Below are 22,887 nucleotides of genomic sequence, written 5' to 3' on the forward strand. Positions count from 1 at the left end.
GAGGGGAGCCCCTAGTTAACTAGTTGTTTACATTGAATCATTGATTTTTTTTTCATCTAGCATGTCAAGCTCTTCCTGTGTGGTTAGAGAGTAGAAAGACGCTTACTGGCATAATAGGGATTTTATACGTCTAAAATAATAGGGATCATTTATTAATGTTTTTATCTTGTCTTTTACTTCGAGAAACCATGGCCATGATTTAACTAGCAGCATAACCTTTTTTATTAGTGTTCTACTAGCAACCGTCCTCTCTTTGTAACTGTGTGTTTTTTGCACCGATATGGTTGGTTCATGTTTTTAAGAGTTCAGTGTATCTCTTTTTTTCTAGCCCTTTTCTGACCCATGTAGAGTGTAGAGTGTAGCTTTTTGTAGAATTCACTGTTTGATGTTCATGTTCAAACCATGTAGGTTGCTTCCTGTAGATTTTTGTTGCTTGTTCTTGTCGTTTGTCATTTTTCTGATTTGTACGTTGTTTCCTGTAGGTTTTTTCATCTTTTCGTTGTTGTTTTGTTCAGTCATGCCTAGTAATATATGCTAGTTTTAGACTGTAAAGTGTCGCAAGGGGCGCTGACAGAGTGCAATGTATGAGAGTGGTTGGAGGAAGTTTGTTGCAGACAATAAGTTAGGGAAGAGTCAGCTACTTTTTTCTACTTGGACCAGCCTTCCCCAAGGTCAATTGTTTGCGTGATTCAATTTGGGAATGCCACTGAAGATGAAGAATGTGAGGACGAGGATGACTACATGGAAGTTTTAGATGAAGAACCCGACAACACCGATGATGACTACATCATTCACACTAGGGGGCCTTAGCTGACTCAGGAAGAGGAGTCAGATCCAGAAGGCCTACTACCGCTCGGTAATGTCCCACACTAGGCACACAACTGCATGTCTTCAAACTTGGTTGCAACTGGGGGCTTTGTTTTGTCAGATGAGGCAACAACAAGAGAGAGGAGGGGGGGGGTAGTTGCATGTCCAACTATATAGTGATGCAACTTCATGTCTTCTAACTTGGTTGCAACTGCGCTTTTGCTTTGTCAAAGGGACCGACAAGGAGAGGGCCAGTTGCATGTCCCACACTAGCCACGCAACTGCATGTCTTCTAACTTGGTTGCAACTGTAAGTGGCTTTGTTTTGTCGGATGGGGCGGCGGCCAAAGAGAGGAGGCTAGTTGCATGCTCAACTGTTCACGCAACTACATGTCTGCCAAACATGGTCGCAATTGCATGTCTTCTAACTTGGTTGCAACTAGGCCTTTGTGTTGTCATACAAGGAGAGGGCCAGTTGCATGTCCCAAACTAGGCACACAATTGCATGTCTTCTAACTGGGTTGCTACTGGGGCCTTTGTTTTGTCGGAAGGGTGGCAGCAAGAGAGAGGGGGCCAGTTGCATGCTCAACTGTAGTCATGCAACTGCATGTCTTCTAACTTGGTTGCAACTAGGCCTTTGTTTTGTCATACGAAGAGAGGGCAAGTTGCATGTCCCAAACTAGGCACACAATTGCATGTCTTCTAACTGGGTTGCAACTGGGGCCTTTGTTTTGTCGGAGGGGTGGCAGCAAGAGAGAGGGGGCCAGTTGCATGCTCAACTATAGTCATGCAACTACATGTCGGTTGCAAGTCAACTATTGTTTTTATCGGAGGGGCCGACGACTAGAGGGGCCAATTGCATGTCCCACACTAGGCACGTAATTGCATATCTTCTAACTTGGTTGCAACTAGAGCCTTTGTTTTGTCGGAGGGGGAGACGACAAGAGAGTGGGGGCCAGTTGCATGCTCAACTAGAGTCATGCAACTGCATGTCTTCCAACATGGTCGCAACTGCATGTCTTCTAACTTGGTTGCAACTCAGATTTTGTTTTTGTCAGACAGAGACAGGGCTAGTTGCATGTCCCGCACTAGCCACACAACTGCAGGTCTTCTAACTTAGTTGCAACTGGGACCTTTGTTTTGTCGAAGGAGGGCGGGATCAAGAGAGAGGGGGCCAGTTGCATGCTCAAGTATAGTCATGCAATTTTAGGCCTTCCAACGTGGTCGCAATTGCATGTCTTCTAACCTTATTACAACTTGGACTTTTGTTTTGTCAGAGGGACCGACAAGGAGAGGGGCCATTTGCATGTCCTGCACTAGTCACACAACTGCTTGTCTTCCAACATAGTTTCCAACTAGGTGGCTGGAAGAGAGGGGCCAGTTGCATGTTCAATTATAGTCACACAACTCCATGTTTTCCAAAATGGTTGCAAGTGGGGTTTTGTTTTGTTGGGGGGGCGGGCAACATGTAGATGGGGTTAGTTGCATGTCCTTCTGTAGTCATGCAATTACATGTCTTGTAAATGGGTTGGAACTAGGCCTCTGTTTTGTAGGAGAGAGGGTGGCAGGAAGAGAGGGGGCTAGTTGCATGTCCCACACTAGTCACGCAACTATATGTCTTCTAACTTGGTTGTAACTGGGGCCTTTGTTTTGTCGTAGGGGGCGACGGGAAGAGAGAGGGTGCCAGTTGCATGCTCAACTATAGTCATGCAATTACATGTGTTCCAACATGGTGGCAACTGCATGTCTTCTAACTTGGTTGCAATTGCAAGTGGCTTTGTTTTGTCGGAGCGGGCGGCGGTGTGAGAGGGGGCCAGTTGCATACCCAATTGTAGTTATGGAACTGCATATCTTCCAACATGGTTCGCAAGTGCATGTCTTCTAATTTGGTTCCAGGTAGGCTTCTGTTTTGTTGGAGGGATCGACGAGGAGAGGGGCCAGTTGCATGTCCCACACTAGGCACACAACTGCATGTCTTCAAACTTGTATGCAACTGGGGCCTTTGTTTTATCGGATGGGGCGGCGGCAAGAGAGAGGGGGCGGCAGTTGCATGTCCAACTATACTGACGCAACTGTATGTCTTCTAACTTGGTTGCAACTACGCTTTTACTTTGTCGAAGGGATTGGTGGGCCAGTTGCATGTCCCACACGAGGCACACAACTACATCTCTTCAAATTTGGTCACAACTGGGCCTTTTTGTTGGAGGGGGCGATGGCAAGAGGGCCCCGGGGCAGTTGCATGTCCAACTATAGTCACGCAACTGCATGTCTTCTAAGTTGGTTGCAACTGCGCTTTTGCTTTGTCGAAGGGACCGACGAGGAGGGGGGCTAGTTGCATGTCCAACTATACTCACACAATTGCATGTCTTCTAACTTGGTTGTAATTGGGGCCATTGTTTTGTCAGAGGGGCGGCGGGAAGAAAGATAGGGTCGGTCGCATGTCCAACTCTAGTCATGCAACTGCATGTGTTTCCAACATGGTTGCAATTGGGAGCTTTGTTTTGTCAGAGGGGGTGGCGGCGGGAAGAGAGAGGGCAGCGGGGAGAGGGGGAAAATTAGTCATGCAACTGTAAGCGGTGTCCCCGGATTACAACTGCATGTCTTTTTTTACCAACATGATTGCAACTAGGCTTTTTTGCTTTGTCTGAACGACCAGCGGGGTGAGGGGGCTAGTTTTTGCAGAGCAGGTAAGATACCTCCCCCGTCAACTAGGCAAACACAATTCCCATTTTTTGTCGTGCCCGCAAACACAAATCAAGCACCCGATCTCACAACTAGCTTTGTCTTTTTGGTCGGAGCGCGGCATGGGGGCCATTTTCAAGATATATATTTTTCTATTTGTTACTTTTTTTAAAATCATATACAAAGTACAAACTTATTTATTTTTCTTTTTTCTTTTTGCATTAAATAGGTTTGTTTCCCCAAGGAATCAAAACTAAAAATCAATTATTTTGTATATTTTTTTAGGGAAAGTACCTTTATTTTTCTACAAGTCTCTGGAATGTGGACCCAGGGTCAACATCTCTCTAGAGACCACCCAACAGTACTGTTTGAAATCAGAAACGACAAGTTAATCATGTTCGTGCTTGAGCTCGAGGTAATTTTGTTCCCCTTGAGGCATGTGCCATGTTATAGCCGACATGCTATCTTCAAGGACACATTCAGGGAGGGAAATAAAATCCTCGTAAGTGACCACTCCTCAGTACTACCATGCAAGTGATTTGCACATGTAGTATTTCTCACTGTATTTGGTCGATCTAGCTCTTCTGGTCAACTACGACAGAATAAAGAATACCATTAAGAGGGGAGTTCAACTTAACTATCTCTGATGCAGATTTCGAATGATTTTAGTGTAGTATTCTTAGATGCTACTACTTTATTTTCTGACACAGGGCTGTGAAATTTTCTATAGATATTTTTGGTTATTATTAGGTGTGCTTGTCTAATCTACCTAACTGGTACAGTATAGTTGAGAGGGAATCCAATGGCCATCATCTTGTCAACATCCTTAATACCAATCAAGATCCCCTTTACTAAATTTGAACGACTTGTAGGTCATGTGTGGTTTTTGTCACACCCATGCTCAAATCATGAATTATGTGTTTTTTGTTGGAGCCACATTGTTTTTTTCTCATAGGTGTTGTTTGCTTGTGTGAAAATGGACCTGTTGAAATGCATGGACTATGGTTTGAAATTAGTGAGATCGATCGATGTGTTGTTTATTGATGTAACTAGGGCAGCAGAATTGATGAATCTTGAGTGTAGCCTGCTTCATGCATGGCACCACTCCACTCCGCAGCTTCAGCTTTATTACTCGTAGTTGCTGGTGCATAGTGGTGCATTTGTATTTAGTTTTTTCTTCTAAAACTACAGCTGTACTGCTTGATACTATCTTTTACGCTATGTTTGGATGTAGACATTGAAGACCTTGGTATTGCATTGGCTCCAATGCCTAATATCCCAAGGCATTGGTATTGAGCTGCAATGCCACACTTTGTGTTTGGATGTTCTTGTATTGGGCACTTGGAATTCAAGGGACGGAGCAATGCCAAATCTTGTTTGGATGCCCATAGTGTAGAATTGGACATTGTGAAGTGTATGAACAATATAATAATTGCTTGTACAAGTTTCGAAATGAAATCTAATCGTCATGCCATATACTTGAGATTATGTATTATAATACAATAAAATCGCATGCAAATAATTTAAAAATTGGTACAGACAACATCAATTATCCAAAATACATGAAAAATAGGCTGAAAAGTGTAGATAGGCAACAGGACCATACAATCATGCATTGGACAATATGAACTATTCAAAAGCGTGAAAAATAGGCTCAAAACTGTAGGTAGCAGCAGCATATTATGATAGCCTTGCCAACCCCATTACACATTATAACATGTCTCACATCATCCAGAACACATAACAAGTCTTATGCATCAACCATGCAACTTTAGGACAAGTTCAAAAGTCTCACACACACTAGGAGAACTAAAAGTAGCAGTACACATACATATTATCTATCAAGAGCCATTCTACTATTCCAACATCAACAACCATTCCTTCCTGAAGTTCATGGGAAGCTCAAGAGGCGCTTGGTACAAGCGTTCGCTAAGGATCAACTTACCATAAGATCGCAATATGTCACCACGAGCCAAATCAGGGATCATCTCAAGTGTCGCGAGGATTTCAGCAGGAGGTGTAACTTGGGGCAGAGGTAAAGGCTCAAGTGACTTCAAATCATCATTAAATGAGCCTTTCATATCGCCAAGTAGGCACAGGATGGCATCACCGGTCCGCTATTTTTTGTGTGGCACTTCAGGAGAGGCTTCATTGGGTTCCATAGTTGGTTCTACAACAGTTTCAGCACCTGTGCCAGCACCTTCACCATTTGCATGATCTTTTGAGTATATGGTGGTGATAGCATCCCAATTTTTAATGACCTTGTTCTTGTAAAATCCCACTTTCTTGTTAGCCTGCACACACACACAAAGAGAGTTGTCAAAGAAAGGTATATCTTACATATGTGCAATACAATCAAAATGTGGAATGGATAAATTTCTTACCGCGACATATTTAATCCACACATCTTCACTATCAATTGACAGCTTGTTATTGATCCAATCCCACCCAAATCCACTTTGAGAAAGCATCTTGCTAATGGCCTCATAGTGCTTTTCAAAGGTTTTGCACCTTGAACTTATGTTTTCCTTTGTGATGGTCACATTGCACTTCTCACTCACATTACCTATAAAAGCACTGTAGACATGGGACTTCCATCCATTCTGGGCATGATCACCATTGTTGTGATGCTCAACAAGGACCTCCAGTAGTGCAATGTCCATTTCATCTGTCCATGTGAGGTAATTTCTACCAAATTTTTTTCCACCTTCTTCAGCCATGGTCCTACAAGAAAATGCATGCACATAATATCCAAACACAAAGACAATGTAAGATGAATGTAAATTGAAACACAAATACAACAAGGTAATATCACACACACACACATATATATATATATATTAATTTCTTAATATGAGGCATATACAAAATACCCAAAAGGTACCATTAGCAAGCTAGGCTATCACACAAGCAAAGTCCATGCAGTGCTGACCCACACATCCTAGCAAAGCCATATCAACTAGCTAGCACAAAAGAGAACGTACACCATTATCTAGTTGACCCACACATCCTACTCCAACTCTAGTTTAGCACGTCTCACGAGGTACTCATCAAACATGTCATTAGCTAGCTGCTCTCTAAAGTTGGTCCATGAAGTGCTGACTTGAACACTCCTAATTAAGTTGGCATCATCTAGAGGATCATCTTCAGAAGAGGCTATTTCATTATCCACTTCCACCAGCAACAAATCATCCATCACATGCTGCCTATCCCTTGAAAAGTTGTGTAACACACAACAAGCATTAATAATTCGATCTGAATGGAGCAAGAAATCCAGGACCGTTGGTATAACCAGCATCAACTAAATAATATTTCCCTAGTGTGGCAAGCAAGTGAGTTAGCTATCAATTACATAGGAGAAATGAATTACCAAGAGAAAGTGTCATACCATGTGGTACGACAAATGCATCTTGGCGGCTCAACCTCATTGCATCACGCAAGACTCTTGAGTCAGAAGCTGAACCCTCCCAGCCAGGCAAGACATACATAAATTTCATATTCCAATCAACCACACCAAGCATGTTAGTGGTGATAGCTTGCTTCCTGTTCCTATATCTCCCTTGGTCACACACAGGTACACACACATCAACATGACACCCATCGAGCGCTCCAAGTGCATTACCAAACTACTTCCATTTGTAATCATCAGGTGGCTGAGTAGAAGGATCGGGAAGCTTAATGAACTCCCCGGTTAGAGATAGAATCGCTTTTAATACATCGTCAAAGTGTGTACTAATAGTCCATAAGGAGCGCTTGTAAGTGCCACCCAGAATCCTCATTTTGATACCATGGCCAACTACCAACAAGAACATTGCCACCTTTTCTTCCACGGAAACATAGACACTGTCACAAAGACCAGCCCTCTCACGCAACATGGTGCATAAGTCATGGAAGTTTCTTTTAGTTAAACGTAGCTGATCATAGCATGTTACTTCTGCCCCATCATACAATCCTTTTAGCAAATACTTCCGATGAATGTTTTTTTCCTCATCGTCAGTAAAGCTTCCTAAATCCCTTGGTGCCCTCTGCGTACTAAGATATGCTATCCCAAGAAGAAACGATTCAAAGTATAGTTTGGTCAAAACTATTCGCCTCCTCTTTCTTCTTTTGTTCTCCTCGTTTATGTAAGCAACCAAGTCCAAGTCAGACATGGTGCAGCTACATTACATTTCAGAAATTAGACATGAATGCCTCATTCAATTAGCCATGAAAGACAAGCCATCAAAAATTCAGCAAGCAAGATATCAATCAGCGGGAGACAAGCAATCAAGCAAGCTATCAATCATTCATATATGAATAGCTATAAGCAAGACACCGTGCAACAAGCTATCTAAAATTATGCCAAAACAAGCAATCAATCAGCCGTGAAAGACAAGCATTCAGTCATATGCTGCAGCTAAGACTGATGTACTAATGTGTGCTACAACAAGTATCAAAATTTCAGCAAGCATTCAGTCATATAAGACATGGTACAAGAAGCCTTTACTATGAGGTATACTGATTTTTTCTATACATCATATGAAGGCATGACCAAACTGAAAATATTTGTTCCTTGTGAAAAGCACAAATTACTGATTAATATACCTTCAATCAGCCCAGGGATGTGCCAAACCAAGCCAAATAACCTGCAAAATTAAATTAAGAGAGACAATTAGTAAGATAGTATCTTAGCATGCAGAAGTTGGATGTATGCAAAGGGAAAGACAACGATTGACAGGCGGAGGGGCGACCATGGGGCAGAGGGAGGGACAACCGATGGGGAACAGGGAGGGGAGGCCATTGGATCTGACCGGGAGGGAGGGCTATGGGATTAGGGATGGGTTAGAGAGAAAGAAGAGGGATATGGGTGGGAGAGGAACAGGGCTGGGAGAGGGCCGTTCAGGGGATGGCTGACCGGCGGCGGGGGCGCAGGGGACAGAGGCGGGTAGGAGATTGGGGAGGATTGGGGTCGCGAGGGGGGGGGGTGTGTGAACCATAGGGAGAAGGCCTGCCATATTCAGATTTAGAGGAGAAGAAGGAGGGCGGCGGGGATGGAGGAGACCTACCGGAGACGGGAGAGAAGGCGGAGGACGGCGAGAGATGAGCACCGCTTCTCCTTGCTCCGCGCGCCTGCTCTGTTTTTTTTTGTTTTGGGGAAGGGACGGAGAGGTAAAGGGAGCGGGGTTGGGCAATTTCACCCGAAAACCGAGCGAGGAGGCGAGGAATTCGCGCGGGGACTCGCTAGTCTTGGCGGGCTGTGTCCAATATCAGGTTGTAATTCCGCGACCGAATACTAAAGACATCCAAACGCTGGCATTCGGTAGTTACAAATGCCCAATGTCAATACTACCTCTCAATGCGTACATCCAAACATAGCGTTACTATTTTTTGGATGGAGGGAGTACCTCATTAATATTTTTTGTTCTCTTTCAGTAGATTTAGCACTAGTGTCCAGCTCACTTGTCCTAGTAGTTCACTAAAACTCTAGCTCACTCCAAGTTACAGGACGTCTCAGGTCAGCTGGGACGTCGACATCTAGCAGTTCCATTTGGAAATGGGCCTGCTGGAGCATGGCCTAATTTCTTTTGTTTGCTGCGTCCATAGACAGGGAGGGAGGTCAGCTATGACGTCAACTGCATGTTTCTGATGTTTGTTGCTTCCATGGACAGGGAGGGACATAAAACGGGCCAAACAAACAACAAAAACAAAAAAGACAAGCAAACAGAGCCCACACCCCAGGCCCACAATGGGGTAAATTAAGACCCAACAGGGAGGGAGATAAAATGGGCCTAATCTGTTCATGGTGATGTCAGCCGACTGAGACTTCGCGAAGTCTCAGTCGACTGAGACCTAGACATACCCTTAAAGTATACATCATATAAAAAAAATTCTAGCCAAAATTTTTGAATGTACACCCATGACCAACTGTGGATCTGCCCCCGGTGACACTTATTTTGGATCGGAGGGAGTATCATTTAAGACCGAACCCATTTATCTTCTTTGCTTTCTTATCTGTAAACTCGATATTGTTGAATCATTTGTGTCAAGCTTACCTGTTGATACATGGGTGAGCTGCAAGTTTGAGATGATCAACATGCCAGTTGCTCCAGTACTAGTTCTCCTGCACAAGAAATGACCACAGTCCCACTGAAGCTGCACAAGTTTTGGACTACTTGTTCCGGTTGATGAATGAAATGCCGCAATTCAAACTATGATGCCGAATTTCTGATTATGGTTTTGAGTTAGAGAAAGGAATTCCGTAAAGGTTGCAGTTAGCTGTAACCGGATGCACTAAATGCAGGTTACATAGACGTTGGCACTAAATTGAAGAAACAAACGGGCCTTAAAAGTAGTAGATGCCACTATACAAATTAAATATAATCACAAAACCGAAACATAAGAGATCGTCCATGATTTGTACGGTGCAAATGTAGTAAATCAGATCAGATGTATGCAGCGGATCTTGCGCTACCAAGGCGGACGAGCCGCCAAGTAATAGCGATTGTTTCGGTAATTTGTCGATGAGGGGTGGTGGCGCGTAGGTCTCACAGCAAACATGCGAGTGATCCTGAGGTCGAGAACACCGGGTTGTTGGGTAGAAGAGTTACCATCTGTGTTATGGAGCATCATGATGCACCCAACAGATCAACAGGATACACGCCATTCTTCATGGTCTACGGAGCGGAGGCGGTTCTCCCAAGTGATATCCGTCATGACTCACCTCATGTGGCGGCTTATGTTGAAGCGGACAACGAGACAGCACGAAAAGACGCTTTGGACCTGTTGGATGAAGAATGTGACATAGCAGCCGCCCGCTCGGCGATTTACCAACAGGATCTTCGTCGTTATCACAGTCGCCGAGTCAAAACCAGAACCTTTCAGGAAGGAGATTTGGTGCTTCGGCTCATCCAAGATCAGACTGATATGCATAAGCTATCCCCACCTTGGGAGGGACCTTTCGTGGTCAGCAAGAATCTGCACAACGGGTCATACTATCTGATTGATATTCGAGAGCATAAAGACTCACGTACATCAGAGGAGGAGACCAACAGGCCGTGGAACATAGCTCATCTTCGGCCTTACTATACCTGAGCCATTGGCTCTACTTATGTACATATTACGACGATGTATATATTATGATTAATATAATAAACCAGAACCTCAGCTAAAGCGGGGTATCTGTTCTTTTACATCATGTGTGGTTACACGGAGTTGTTCTAAAGCGGCCTCCGGTTTACCCCTTGAGTTAGCTTTTCAAAGCATCATGTAATATCACTTGGGGGCTTGGTCGTATCCGAACCAATGCAACACCTTTTGATAGGCGAAAGCCACCAGATCACTTGGGGACATGGTCAAGTCTGAACCAGTCACGCCTCTTGATCGGCCTAAGGCCACAGAATCACTTGGGGGCTTGGTCGAACCTAAACCATTGCCATGCCTCTTGATCGGCATAAATGCCACGGTTTCATTTGGGGACCTGGCTGACTTGAACCATAGCTACACCTATCGGGAGCTTGGTCGTGTCCGACCATGGTAACGCCATCTGATCGGCTCAAATAAGCCTCTTTTTGCAAACGGTTTTATCATTGCCTTTGCTTCACAATTTTCTTTGATATATATTTCTTTCTTTCTTGGGTTTTTTTAAACCGACAAAGTTTTAAACCGGTTCAAAGTGTCAATTGACGGAACACGGTCCATTTTTTAATCCGGAGACTATTTTCCCGGTTTGATTTTTTAACATCCTATTACGGAGTAACACGGTGTTTTATTATAACCCGGCACGGTTTACATGGTAAACCGGCATTATATATATACAGGAGCTGCTATCTCCTCCAACAGTGTGGGTTTATAAACCTCCGCTTCAAGATTGGCCAAGCCAACTTCATGCCCAACGATGGCAGGTATTATGTATCCCAAAGATTTGATCATATTTCAGATATTTTGATTTCACATATGTAGACATCATACTCCACCTGACGGTACAACCGCGGTGGCGCTTTAAGATTCTTTGTATTACAGAAAATACTTTGGAAAGTTCATCATCCAAAGGAAGAACAAGTTGCAGTAATTATGCACGAAGGCATATCAAAATCAAGAGTATCGGCTAGCCTATTACAAGGCAACACGGTGCCCAAAATAAGATCATTGTTTTTTCGCAAAGAGAAGCAGTTTAGAACGGCTTCTGATTCAAGCTTGGTCACTAGCCTGGCCTGATGGTTGTGGGTCATCCCACGCCGCTTCAACTTCAACTTCTCTACCCAGCGGCTGGAAATCAACAGTTGTCCAGTCGATTCCCATTAATGCTTGAAAGACAGCTTCATCATGGATCAGCAATGACAGTTCAATATCGGGAGCGTAAGTATGCTTACGGATTGGAGGGATAAGATTTTCCGCTTTAGGAATTAGTGCAACTACTCGCTTGTTTTGGTTGTCATATTGGGCTTGATAATGAGACAAGTCTGCTTTTTCAACCAATTGACAAGCTAGCGGACGCACCTCCCAGTTTATTAATCGCAGATCCGCTTCAATAAACTCTGACCCGTCTTCCTTCAAGCTGGGATAGCCCTGAGCCGCTTCAACAGGATCAAAATCCGGTACCCAAGCTTTTGCCCAGATTAAGGCATTGATCGCACCAGTTCGAGCAGCGGATTTCTTCAGCTCTTCAACCCGGGCAGGAAGCATCAACAGTCTCTTTAGAGTGTCCTGAATCAAAGTGGGCGCCGGATTGTTGTGGGATGCAGCAGAGATGATCCGATGTGCACTAGTGTACAGTTGTTCGGTCAATGTGTAAGCGGCTTTCAATTTCTTCCGCACATCTGACCCCAAGTGACCAATGCGTGTCCCTGAAATATTACAAAGGGTTAACAAACCGGCAGCTTTATAAGACGGCCGAATCAATCCAGAAATCAAACCAGCTTACCAAAGATAGCAGCGGTCATGGCATGCACTTGCCGCTTTATGCTGGTCAGTTCGTCCACCACCGGTTTCAGTGCAGCCTCGGCATCTTCTGCTCGTTTGGTTAAAGCATATTTTTCAGTGGCCCAATCCGCCCGCTTCTTCTTGAAGCCCTCCTTAAGCTGTTCCATGGCGCTTAAAGCGCTGGTTAATTCCTCTTTTGCTTTGGAGGTTTCAGCTTGTTGGGATTTCAGATTTTCTTGGAGATCGGCGACTTGGCTTTCTTTTGTCTTCAGCTCAGCCTGCATACAGACAGATATATGATTCCGCAAGCAGTACAACAATTGAAGTACCAACCACATAACAAGTTATGCACTTGGCCCTTGGGGGCTAATGTATATTTGATCTTAAATCTTTCAATAGATTCTAAAGTCCCAAGATCAATACAAGTATTCAACTTGGCACTTGGGGGCTAATGTCTATTTGCTCAAATAAAGATGACAATTACTTAAAGTCCCGGTTTAACTACGCTAAGTTGAACCGGCCCTTGGGGGCTATACCAGCGAATTCCGAAGTATGGAGATTTATATTAGCAAGTCCTGGTTTGAATGGAGATTCTAAACCGGCCCTTGGGGGCTAGGAGAATTAACAAGATTGAAATGTCCAAGCAGGGAAAAGCATAGGGAAGTTACCTCAGATTTCTCTTTCATCATATTCACCAGACTAGCTTCATAATCACGGCTGGTATACAGCCGGTTCAGATAGCCAGAATGAAGATCTTGGGCATTCAGAGCAGCATAGGTCGCCAAGTCAACATTCCACTTGCCTTTGCCCATGGCAGCAAATTCTTCTTTGGCGGTATGCTTGGATAAAGCAACAGGATTGCTGGGCTCTGTGCGGCCAATACCAGTAATTACAACTTCATCATCCTTAGCATCACCGGTTTGCACTGGCGCAGTCGGTTTGTCAGCAGGCTGGGATGGACTGGTGGATCTCCCAAACCGGATGGGGCTTGTGGGCTGGTTGACAGGGCCTGAGGTGTCAATAGGCCTTTCTTCAGCAATAAAATCATCATCCTGCTGTGGTGGATCATTGGGTATATCTTCATGAATAGCCGCTTCAAGATCTAGTGTTTTACCCGGTTCAGGGACGATGTCCTCCTCGGCCGCTTTATCCAGGCGAGCCTTCTTGCTCGGCCTAGGCTTGGCCCTGAAAGGAATAACAAAGTCAAATACAGCATATGTTACAAGGTGATGTACCAGAAATATTATGACAAGTATAGCTTACCCAAGCACCGTTTTGAGCGGTGGCAGCTGAGTAGCCGATGACTCGCCAGAGGATGAGTGGGAAGTAACCTGATAATCGGAGTCAGATGGATTAAGAGGTTGACGAAAACAACCCGCTTTAGGACAACCACTGACAAGCAAATTAGAGACCTCTGAACGGTGTTTCCCAACCGGACTGTTCGGTAAACCGGCGGAGGTAACTACCTGGCCGCTGTGCCGGGTTGTGCGGCGAGCTTCGTGCTATTGGGTCTTCATAAGAAATTTGAGATCCAAGTAAGCAAGAGGATGAGAAAATTTAACCTTTCGGTTTGCTTGACGGATTTTTAGTGAAGGCAAAGGGTCTGAATCAGAAGAGAGAGTGATTACCTCTGCAGCATCAGCATGGCTGGCTTCGGCATCATCCTGACAAATATCATCATCAATAAGGCGCATGAAAAATAAGCCAAGTGAGTCAAGCTCTACCTCAAGGTCCGGATTACCCACATCATCATCAGGGGCCGGATCAGAAGATGCAGTGGTTTTCTTCTTATGAGCAGGCCGTTTCAGGACTTTAGTCTTTGGTCGGGTTGGTCGTTCCGGTTTGTCTGTTTTTTCTGGCTTCTCCTGTGAAAGTTTCTTGCTCCAAAACAGATCATCGCCCTGTTTAAACAGACATTGATATTAAACAATGACCAGATATATCAATAACAGGTTCAGTAAAAAGAAAAATCAAGCTCTTACAGCTGGCGGTTTGTTGGTGGCACAGAAGGGAAGCAGGCCGGTTCGAGCACAGACGTGTTCCGGTTCATTCAGCATTTTATTCACAGCCTCTGTGATTTCTTGATCGGTGAGCTGGATGTTAGCATGTCGCAGTGGATCATCAACACTGCCAGTATACTCGCACATCAAACCGGAGCGCTGACTAAGGGGCAGTATGCTCCACGATATCCAACAGCGAGCAAGATCAACCCCTGTTAAACCATTGGCCATGAAGGCTCTGAGCTTGGACAGTTGAGGGGCGTATTTGCTTCTCTCCTTGGCAGTCAACCTTTGCGGAAAGGGGTGTGTATTGCTAAGCCGCTCCGGACGAAAGCCAGGCAAAGGATTTTCACCAGCAGGGGAGGTGTCTTTGCAATAGAACCATGTTTGATTCCACTCTTTGGGATGGCTGTGCAGTTTGGCATGAGGGTATGTAACCTCTTTCCTTTTCTGAATCGCCACACCACCCAATTCCGTATTGGAACCATCAGTAAACTCAGTGCGGCAGTTTAGATGGAAGCAGTCTCTGAACAATTCAACCGTGGGCTCCTCTTGAAAGAACACCTCACAGAGCACTTGAAAGTGACACATGTTTGTAACAGAGTTAGGGCCAGTGTCTTGTGGGCGGAGTTGAAAATCGGCCAAAACATCCCGGTAAAATTTAGAACCGGGCGGTTTAAAGCCCCGGGCTAAGTGATCTACGAAAACGACAACCTCTCCTTCTTGAGGTGTGGGAGGGCATTCTTTGCCAGGGACCCTCCAATGGATGGTGTTTTTGCTGCCTAAAGCACCGATCAGGACTAAATTGTTCAGTTGAGTCTCTGTGACGCGAGAAGGAACCCAGTTGCACTCATATACTTGCTTGGCCATAATGAAATCTACAAGATAGGTGATTCTGGTTCAAGAATGCATTGATTAAAGTACACTGGTATGTACAATGTTAAACCGGAGACAGCTCTATCTAAACCGGAGTTTTATGAAGCAACAGCATCTGGCGGTTCAACAAGGGGACTAATGGTATATACCGGTTTGTTAATTTTTTCTACACCAAGTTAAACCGCCGGATCTAAGCATTGAAACAGTTGAGATTGCGGATGGGTAAGTGTACAGAAACAGATTTCACAAGATTTCTCTATAGCGACGGATCTGAAGCAAGTTCAGAAAAGAAGGAAAATATTCAAGGTTCAAAAAAGAACAGTACCGAATCAATGGGCAGAGATACAGATAGATCTATGGTTTTGAGGCATGTAAGTGAAGGCGGATGCTAAAAACTACCGCTACACAGAGCAAAGGTTCACAGGTTCATCTAAGATCTATCATATGAGTACGAAGCAGACGATGAACACCGAAGAACTTGGAAACCCTAGAGCAGGTTTACGGAGGAAAAGGTGAAGAACTCACCGGAGCCGAGGAAGAAGCAGAAGGTCGCCGCGATGCTCTGGTACAATCAGGGTGATGCAGCGGCCAAGGTTGGAGCAGAGGTCGTCGACGGCAGCGGAGCTCCGAAGCTGGACGATGCAGGGAAGACGAAGCAGAAGGGCACGAAGGGGAAAAAGAAATGACCCTTCGGTCCTATTTATAAGGCAAGGGACATGTGTCAGGCGCGAAAATCAAGGGACCGTGGGTGGAAACGAAGCTGTCGCCTCGATTGTCGCAGACCTATTAAACAAAAAAGGTATCATGGATAAGTTTCTTTATAATAGGTGACGTCACGCCGGTTTACAACGACCGGAGAAGATGACATCACGGCGGTTCAACAAACTACAAGAAGATGTTGAAGATGAAGATTTTTGCTAAGGATTGACATGAACCTGTTCAAATCAATCTGGGGCCTAATGTTGGGGATATCACTAGTGGGCGTAAACTGGCATATCTGGGCCAGGTTAACTTCGTCAGTAGTTAACTATGTTAAAGCCCAAGAAGGCAGATGAGGGCTCAAGGCCCATAGTCGGTTCAAGGCCTGTAGCCGTAAACCGGCGTTGGTATGTAACTTGTATCGTAAGTTAGGAATAAGTAGAGACCAAACCGGACACATCTATGAGCCGGTATTGGGACTCTGTGAACCAACGGGCGTCACCCGTGTATATAAGGGGACGACCCGGCGGCGGTTCAGGACAACAGACAACAACTCGAGATTTAGGCGAAGCTTGTTTGCTCCCTAGTCATCGAAACCCCATCAATTCCATCACAACTAGACGTAGGCTTTTACCTTCATCGAAGGGGCCGAACTAGTATAAACTCTCTTGCGTCCCTGTGTCCGCTTTAACCCCTTCAAGCTAACCCGTTGCGATGGCTCCACGACTAAGTCCTTTCACGAGGACATCTGCCGTGACAAAACCACGACAGGGGGCCTCCACTTACCTCCTGGATCGCCATCAGTATGTTTGCAACCATCTTCCTTCCTCCGTGCTTTCTTCTTTCCTTCCGCCCCGTCAATAGCTTCAGAAGCATTTCTGAATTCTTCCTCGTACTGTTTTAGAAACAACACAGAGCTCCTGATGGTCTCTTTGCCATTGTTCCTTAAGCAGTCCTCTCTCAGATGCCAGCACCGCCATAGCAGAAGCAGTGTTTTTGCACGCACCTCCTCATTCTCAGTATCCAAAACAACTTGCAGCCAATCATCCCCTGTGTACCACAATTTGTTCTCTGCTGGGAGGTGCCAATAATCCCTCATAGCCGCTCTCAGGCCCCTACTCTTGGTGCACATAATAACTGCATGGTGTTCATCTTCTATACCATTTCCGCAAATACTACAAGTAGCATCCACTTCCAAGGTTCTCTTCCACTTATTTTTCTTTGTGGCCAGAGTGTTAGTGGCTACCCTCCAAGCAAAAATGCGTACCTTCCTGGGAACTTTCGCTTTCCAGATAAGATCCCAGATACTGCGGTCATTAGGTTCTCTATTGGAACTCGAGGGGTTTTGTTCCACTTGGCTGAGCTTTGCTGCATCTAGCTTGTATGCACTCCTGACCGAGAAAATACCATTCTTCTCATAATGCCAAGCAATGCAATCTTCCACGTTCGATGAGGGGATGCTGATCTTGCATATTTCATCAGCATCGAAGGGGAAAAAATCTGCCTGATTAACTCTTCATTCCACTCCTTGCTATTAGGAATCATAAGTTGATTGACCCATCTTATCCGAGATCTTCTGATAAAAGCAGCCGACATGAGGCCCTCTCTTCTCGGGATCCATTGGTCCCGCTGGATTTGTATGCTTTTGCCATCTCCCACCCGCCAGATTAGACCCTTTTTCAGGAGTTCAAGGCCAAACTCAATGGCTTTCCAAACAAGGGACGCGTCTTTCGCAAACACTGTGTCCAACAGATTTCCATTTGGGTAGTATTTGGATTTGAGCACTCTTGCACATAGGCTATCCAGGTTTTGAATTAGTCTCCAACCCTGTTTGGCGAGAAGCGCTTGGTTAAATAAGTGCATATCTCGGAAACCAACCCCCCCGCTCGCTTGGGCTTTATCATGCGGTCCCAAGACATCCAATGAACCCTGTGGTGTCCCTCATCATCCCCCCACTAGAAGTCCCTTATAAGTTTCTCGTACTTATCACAAAAGCCTTTAGATAGCAGGAACACACTCATGGTGAAGGTCGGAAGGGCCTGAACAACTGACTTGACATGGGTCTCTTTCGCCGCATAGGACATGAACTTCTCCGACCAGTCGTTGCATCTTTTACCAAATCTATCCATAATCGGCTGGAATTGCTCATCCTTCATTCTCCCTTCCGGGGCCGGCAAGCCCAAGTACTTGCTTTCAAAGGAGTCTGACACTACCCCCAAAATGGTTTTTATATCCTCCCTTGTTTCAACAGGGCAAACTTCACTAAAGAGGAGGGAGCACTTGCTTTGGCTAAGGAGCTGACCTGTGCATTTCTGAAAAGTATCCAGCACTTTCTTGATCGTTCTAGCTTGCTCCGGTACCGCTTTGAAGAAGATCAAGCTGTCGTTTGCAAACAAGAGATTCGAGATTCCCGGGCTATTTCTCGCAATTTTAATTGGGTTTAGATTGTTTTCTGCTAACTCCTTTAACAGGTGCACTAGTCCATCCGCAACAAAGAGGAAAAGGTAGGGGCTTAGCGGATCTCCTTGACGTAGGCCACGGGACGGTAAGATAGGTTCCAATAGCGTGCCATTACATCTCACTGAGTATCTCACTGACTGGACGCACTGCATCACCCACGTAGTCCATTTGTTGCAAAAACCAAACTTCCGGAGAACTCCTTCGAGGAAGCACCAGTCCACTTGATCATAAGCTTTTGCAAGGTCCAGCTTGTATGCACAATAGTTGTCCCTCTCTTTTCGGCAGTGTTGTATCTTATGGAAACACTCAAATGCAATGATAGCATTGTCTGTAATCAATCTTCCCGGAATGAATGCGCTCTGTGTTTCCGAGATGATGTCATCAAGAATAGGGCGAAGGCGATTCACTAGGCACTTTGAGATCACCTTGTAGATGACATTGCACAGACTGATAGGTCCAAAGTCCTTCAGCGTTTGAGGGCCTTTTCCTTTAGAATGAGCACTACCACCGTGTCGTTCATTCCTTCTGGTAGTTCACCTCTCTCAAAGAAATCCAGCACAACTCTTATGACGTCCTCTTTTAGATCTCCCTAGTTTCTCTGGAAAAAGCGTGCCGGAAAACCGTTCGGGCCGGGGGCTTTAAGCGGACCAATTTGGAAAAGTGCATCACCTATTTCCCCCTCTGAGAAAGGTTTCGTTAACATGGAATTCATATCCTCATTCACTCGCTCAGCTACCAGATCCAGTATGTCTTTTGGATCGATGCCCTCTTCCTTCTTGTATAGGTTCTTGAAAAACGAATTTGTTAATGCATGTAAGCCCTGATCGTCCTCAACCCAGTTGCTCTTGTCATCTTTCAATTTCAAAATAGTATTTTTCTTCTGTCTCCAAGTGGCCTTCCGGTGGAACCACCTGGTATTCCTATCTCCCTCGCGCAGGTACGTGGCCCTCGACCTCTGCCTCCACATAAGTTCCTCCCTGAGAAGCAATTCATCTAGTTCTTTTGACAGATTCACTGTTTCCTCCTCCAGTTCAGCCGACTGCGGTCTGCTCCATATTCTGTTCAGTTTCCTTCGCACATCTGTTGTTTTCCTCAAGACTGACCCAAAGTCTCGCTGAGCCCAGTCCCTTAGCTCCTTCTACATGCTCTGAATTTTATTACCCAACATTTGTAGGTTCTCAGCCGTCCCATTTCTGTTCCATGCTGAAGTAATGGTCGGCTGCAAGGTTTCAACTCTCTCCCACATCTGTTCATATCTGAATATGCTCTTATTTTCCTGTCCCATCCGTCTCCACTCTTTCCTGCTTCCAAACCGCAGCAGAATGGGGAGATGGTCCGACCTCGAGGAGCAAATGTGCTCCACAGATGCATTTTTGAAATAATCTGACCACTCCGGAGACGCAACACTTCTGTCCAAGCGGGCTCGCAAGTTGTTGTTTCCTTGCTGCTTATTGTTATAGGTCCATCCCGGGCCTTTAAATCCCAGGTCATAAAGGTTGCAGTCCGCCAATGCTCTGTGAAAGTTCTCCATATATCTCTCTGATCTTTTTGAGGCAGAAAAGTGTTCAGATTGCCACATTGTTTCATTGAAGTCTCCTATCATGAGCCAAGGGAGGTTATTTGTATCCTTGATTCTTCTTAGTAAAGTCCACATGAGATGTCGTTCATGAGCTTTTGGTTCACCATATACAAATGTCCCCCTCCATTGCAGCCCATTAGCATTTAACCTGATCAACACATTGATATATCTCGCCCCCGCGGCAATCTTTTTTATTTCCACACTATCATCATAGAATAGGGTAATGCCAGCACCTTTTCCGGTGCCGGGTTGCATGATACAATGGCGAAGGCCAAGCCTCCACTTTAGGTTCGAGACATACTTATTATTTTGCCGAGTTTCAGTGAGGAAGACGAGCTTGGGCTTATACGTGTGAACGAGGCACACGAGTTCTTGAACTGTCCGAGGTTGCCCGAGGCCTCGGCAGTTCCAGCTCAAGATTGTCATGGCTCCTGGTGGGTGCCCTCCTCGGCGCCCACCAGTTTACTGGGAGCCCCTGGCCCGGTCGCTTCCATGTTGCCATCTCTGCCCTCTTCCACCAGCCCTGCAGCACACACCTTTTTATTCTTATCTGACACCCCCTCTGTCTCTGCTAACTCTGAATTCGCTGCTTCATCCTTCTCTCTGCCTCCCCTCTTGCCCAGAACCGAGTTCACCTGCCCAGACTTCTTCTTGCCGACCCTGCTGTTATTGAACATCTTCTTGTTAAACAGACCCTCAACGGTCCAAACCTTCTCTTGCTGGGTGAAGCGCGGAACCGGGCCGAAACTAGGAGGGAACGCCGGGTCACCCACATCCACCACAGTATTTCCAGAGCCCTCCGTTACTATATCAGCAACTGACGCAACATGGACTGCCACCATTGCAGGTTCAGGCGGGGTGGGTGCCAGTCCAAGGTCAAGGCTCAACGATGGGTCAAGTTTGTCCATCATCGCAGCCTTTGCCTTAGTAGCAGTCTGACCGCTCTCCTGGCCTCCATCCATCCCAGCCCCAAAATAAGGTGGGTTCAGACTCAGAGCCAAATGGTCGCCGACAACAACAGTTGTGGCCTGCTTGTTGGGTTCTTTTTGGCTTGCAGCCCTTTCTGGAACCTGATCCTTGCCTTTTCCACCGCCATCAGACACCTTCAGGGCACTAACAGCTGCAATCGCTGCCTGCACGAGCGGGTTAGACAGGATTTCTTCAGAGACCATCTCCTGGTCCTGTTTGGCCTGGGTCCAGGATCCCTCCCAATGAGCCTCTTTCCCGAAACTAAGCAGCCGGCGAGCACTAGACGCTACTGGGGCCACATATCCCCCTCTACTGTTGCTCTTCTTATAAGGGGAGGCGCGCATCGTTGCCGTGTACCTCATCTCTTGGAGGTCCTCCGGCAACTTACAATCGCGTTGGCCATGCCCAAGGAAACCACAGTAACCACAAAAACGTGGCACTCTCTCATACTTAACCTCTAAGAAAAACAGCTCATTTTTTGGCTTATCATGCGACCTGATCCTACACCGCAATGGCTCATCTACATCATGATTGATACGAACTTGGATGAAATCACCCCAAATCTTACCATTGTTATTGGTGTCAACTTCAAGGACCTCCCCAAGCATGGCTCCCAGCTTCCATGCCACCCCTTCATCCAGCATGACCGGAGGCACATCATGGATGCGAGCCCAAATAGGCATGTGGGCAACCTCCACGTCGCCCGGGCGCGCGCCACCATCCACGGTCACCATCAGGAAGGCGTCCCCCTGGTGAGTCCAGGGGCCATTGTTGAGGATGAAACGCCGGTCACCCTCCCTCTCGAACTCCAAGAGGAAGCGGTTGTTCTTGAGGGGTTTGTAGTTGAGTCGCCCCCGGAGACCCCACTTGCCCTTGAGCTCGCCGAAGAGTCCTTCGTTGCTGTAGGGCAGGGGCGAGAAGTAGAGCCCTACAGCTATCCACCTTGTCCTCATGGCGGCACGTTCCTTGGTCAGGTCCAGTTCCACCACATCATCAACCCGAGGGTCAAGGTGGACCGGGAACCTTGGGGCAACGACGTCGCCACCGGCGCCAAGCCTCCTCAAGCTCGCCCTCTCACCCTGGCGGGAGGACTCGCCACGGATCAGCACTCCCGCTAGGTTCCTCCCACCAGAGGGGCGGAGGGAACCGTTCACGCCTTCCATGGGGGCCTTGTCCTTCTGGTTCTGGTTCGCCATTGGCAGAGGGGAAGCACTAGGTGGTTTGGGCTGGATGGGGTGTGTGATTGTGCCTCTGCAATCATCGACCTTTATACCCAAGTTACTTTGACCTGATTCCTTTCTTTCTCCTATCTCCATTGAAGGGCTCTGCCTCTCCGGGCGATCTCTTACCTTCATCGCCGATTCTGCAATCCCACCTTCCTTATCCGGAGGATCCTTCCCGCATGATCCCGGCGACTCCGGCAGACTAGGGTTGATATCTTTCCCCCCGAGCCCTAGAGCTAGCTTCTCCTTCATTGTTTGTAATCTGTTCCTGATCCTTCTTACAGTGTCCCCGGATGGATCCGGGTTTCTTCTTGCCATCTCCGTCAGATTCCGACTAGTTTTCTTCCTTTCCTCGGCGATCCGGGCGATCCTCTTCCTCGTCTGGAGCCATGCATTCCTCAAGCCCAAACGGATCTCCTTCCGTCAGCGCGTCCCTTCCATCAATTTCCCCTCCGATCTTACCCTCCAGTCTTTCAGATCTCTCCGTCGGTGCTCTCTCCCCGCTCACGATCGGGAATCGCCGCACCGTCGCCCCGACAGCGGCTCCGTGAATCTCGCCCATCAACGTTTTGTTTTGATGTTAGAACATCCACATGTCATATTTCTTGTAAAAAAAAATTTTGAGGCGGTCGGACCACCCTGATGTCAAATGGATGACACCTGAATCCAGCTCCAAGAGTAAAAAAAATAAGAAA

General features: G+C 46.2%; 1 protein-coding gene and 1 pseudogene across 2 annotated transcripts; both read right to left on the reverse strand.

The window, feature by feature from the left end:
- Window positions 1–5,118: 5,118 nt before the first annotated feature.
- Window positions 5,119–8,685, reverse strand: LOC125523949 (uncharacterized; annotated as a pseudogene). Its single transcript, XR_015608076.1, has 4 exons — window positions 8,534–8,685; window positions 8,073–8,113; window positions 5,873–6,212; window positions 5,119–5,782 (listed from the first exon to the last, which is right to left on the reverse strand). The product of XR_015608076.1 is annotated as an uncharacterized LOC125523949 (transcript).
- An 11,737-nt stretch (window positions 8,686–20,422) lies between these two features.
- LOC147992098 (uncharacterized) lies at window positions 20,423–22,510 on the reverse strand. The gene has a single exon (XM_087538925.1). It carries the CDS (start codon window positions 22,508–22,510, stop codon window positions 20,423–20,425), a length of 2,088 nt encoding a protein of 695 aa, XP_087395051.1.
- Between the last annotated feature and the right edge of the window lie 377 nt (window positions 22,511–22,887).

This window comes from Triticum urartu, chromosome 1A (genome assembly GCF_056163025.1).
Source record: "Triticum urartu cultivar PI428250 chromosome 1A, HENAU_Tu73, whole genome shotgun sequence".
NCBI lineage: Eukaryota > Viridiplantae > Streptophyta > Magnoliopsida > Poales > Poaceae > Triticum > Triticum urartu.

Bases quoted from the DNA above. Each gene is read 5' to 3' on its own strand.
- LOC147992098 (XM_087538925.1), bottom strand. From the start codon at position 22,510: ATGGCAAGAAGAAACCCGGATCCATCCGGGGACACTGTAAGAAGGATC.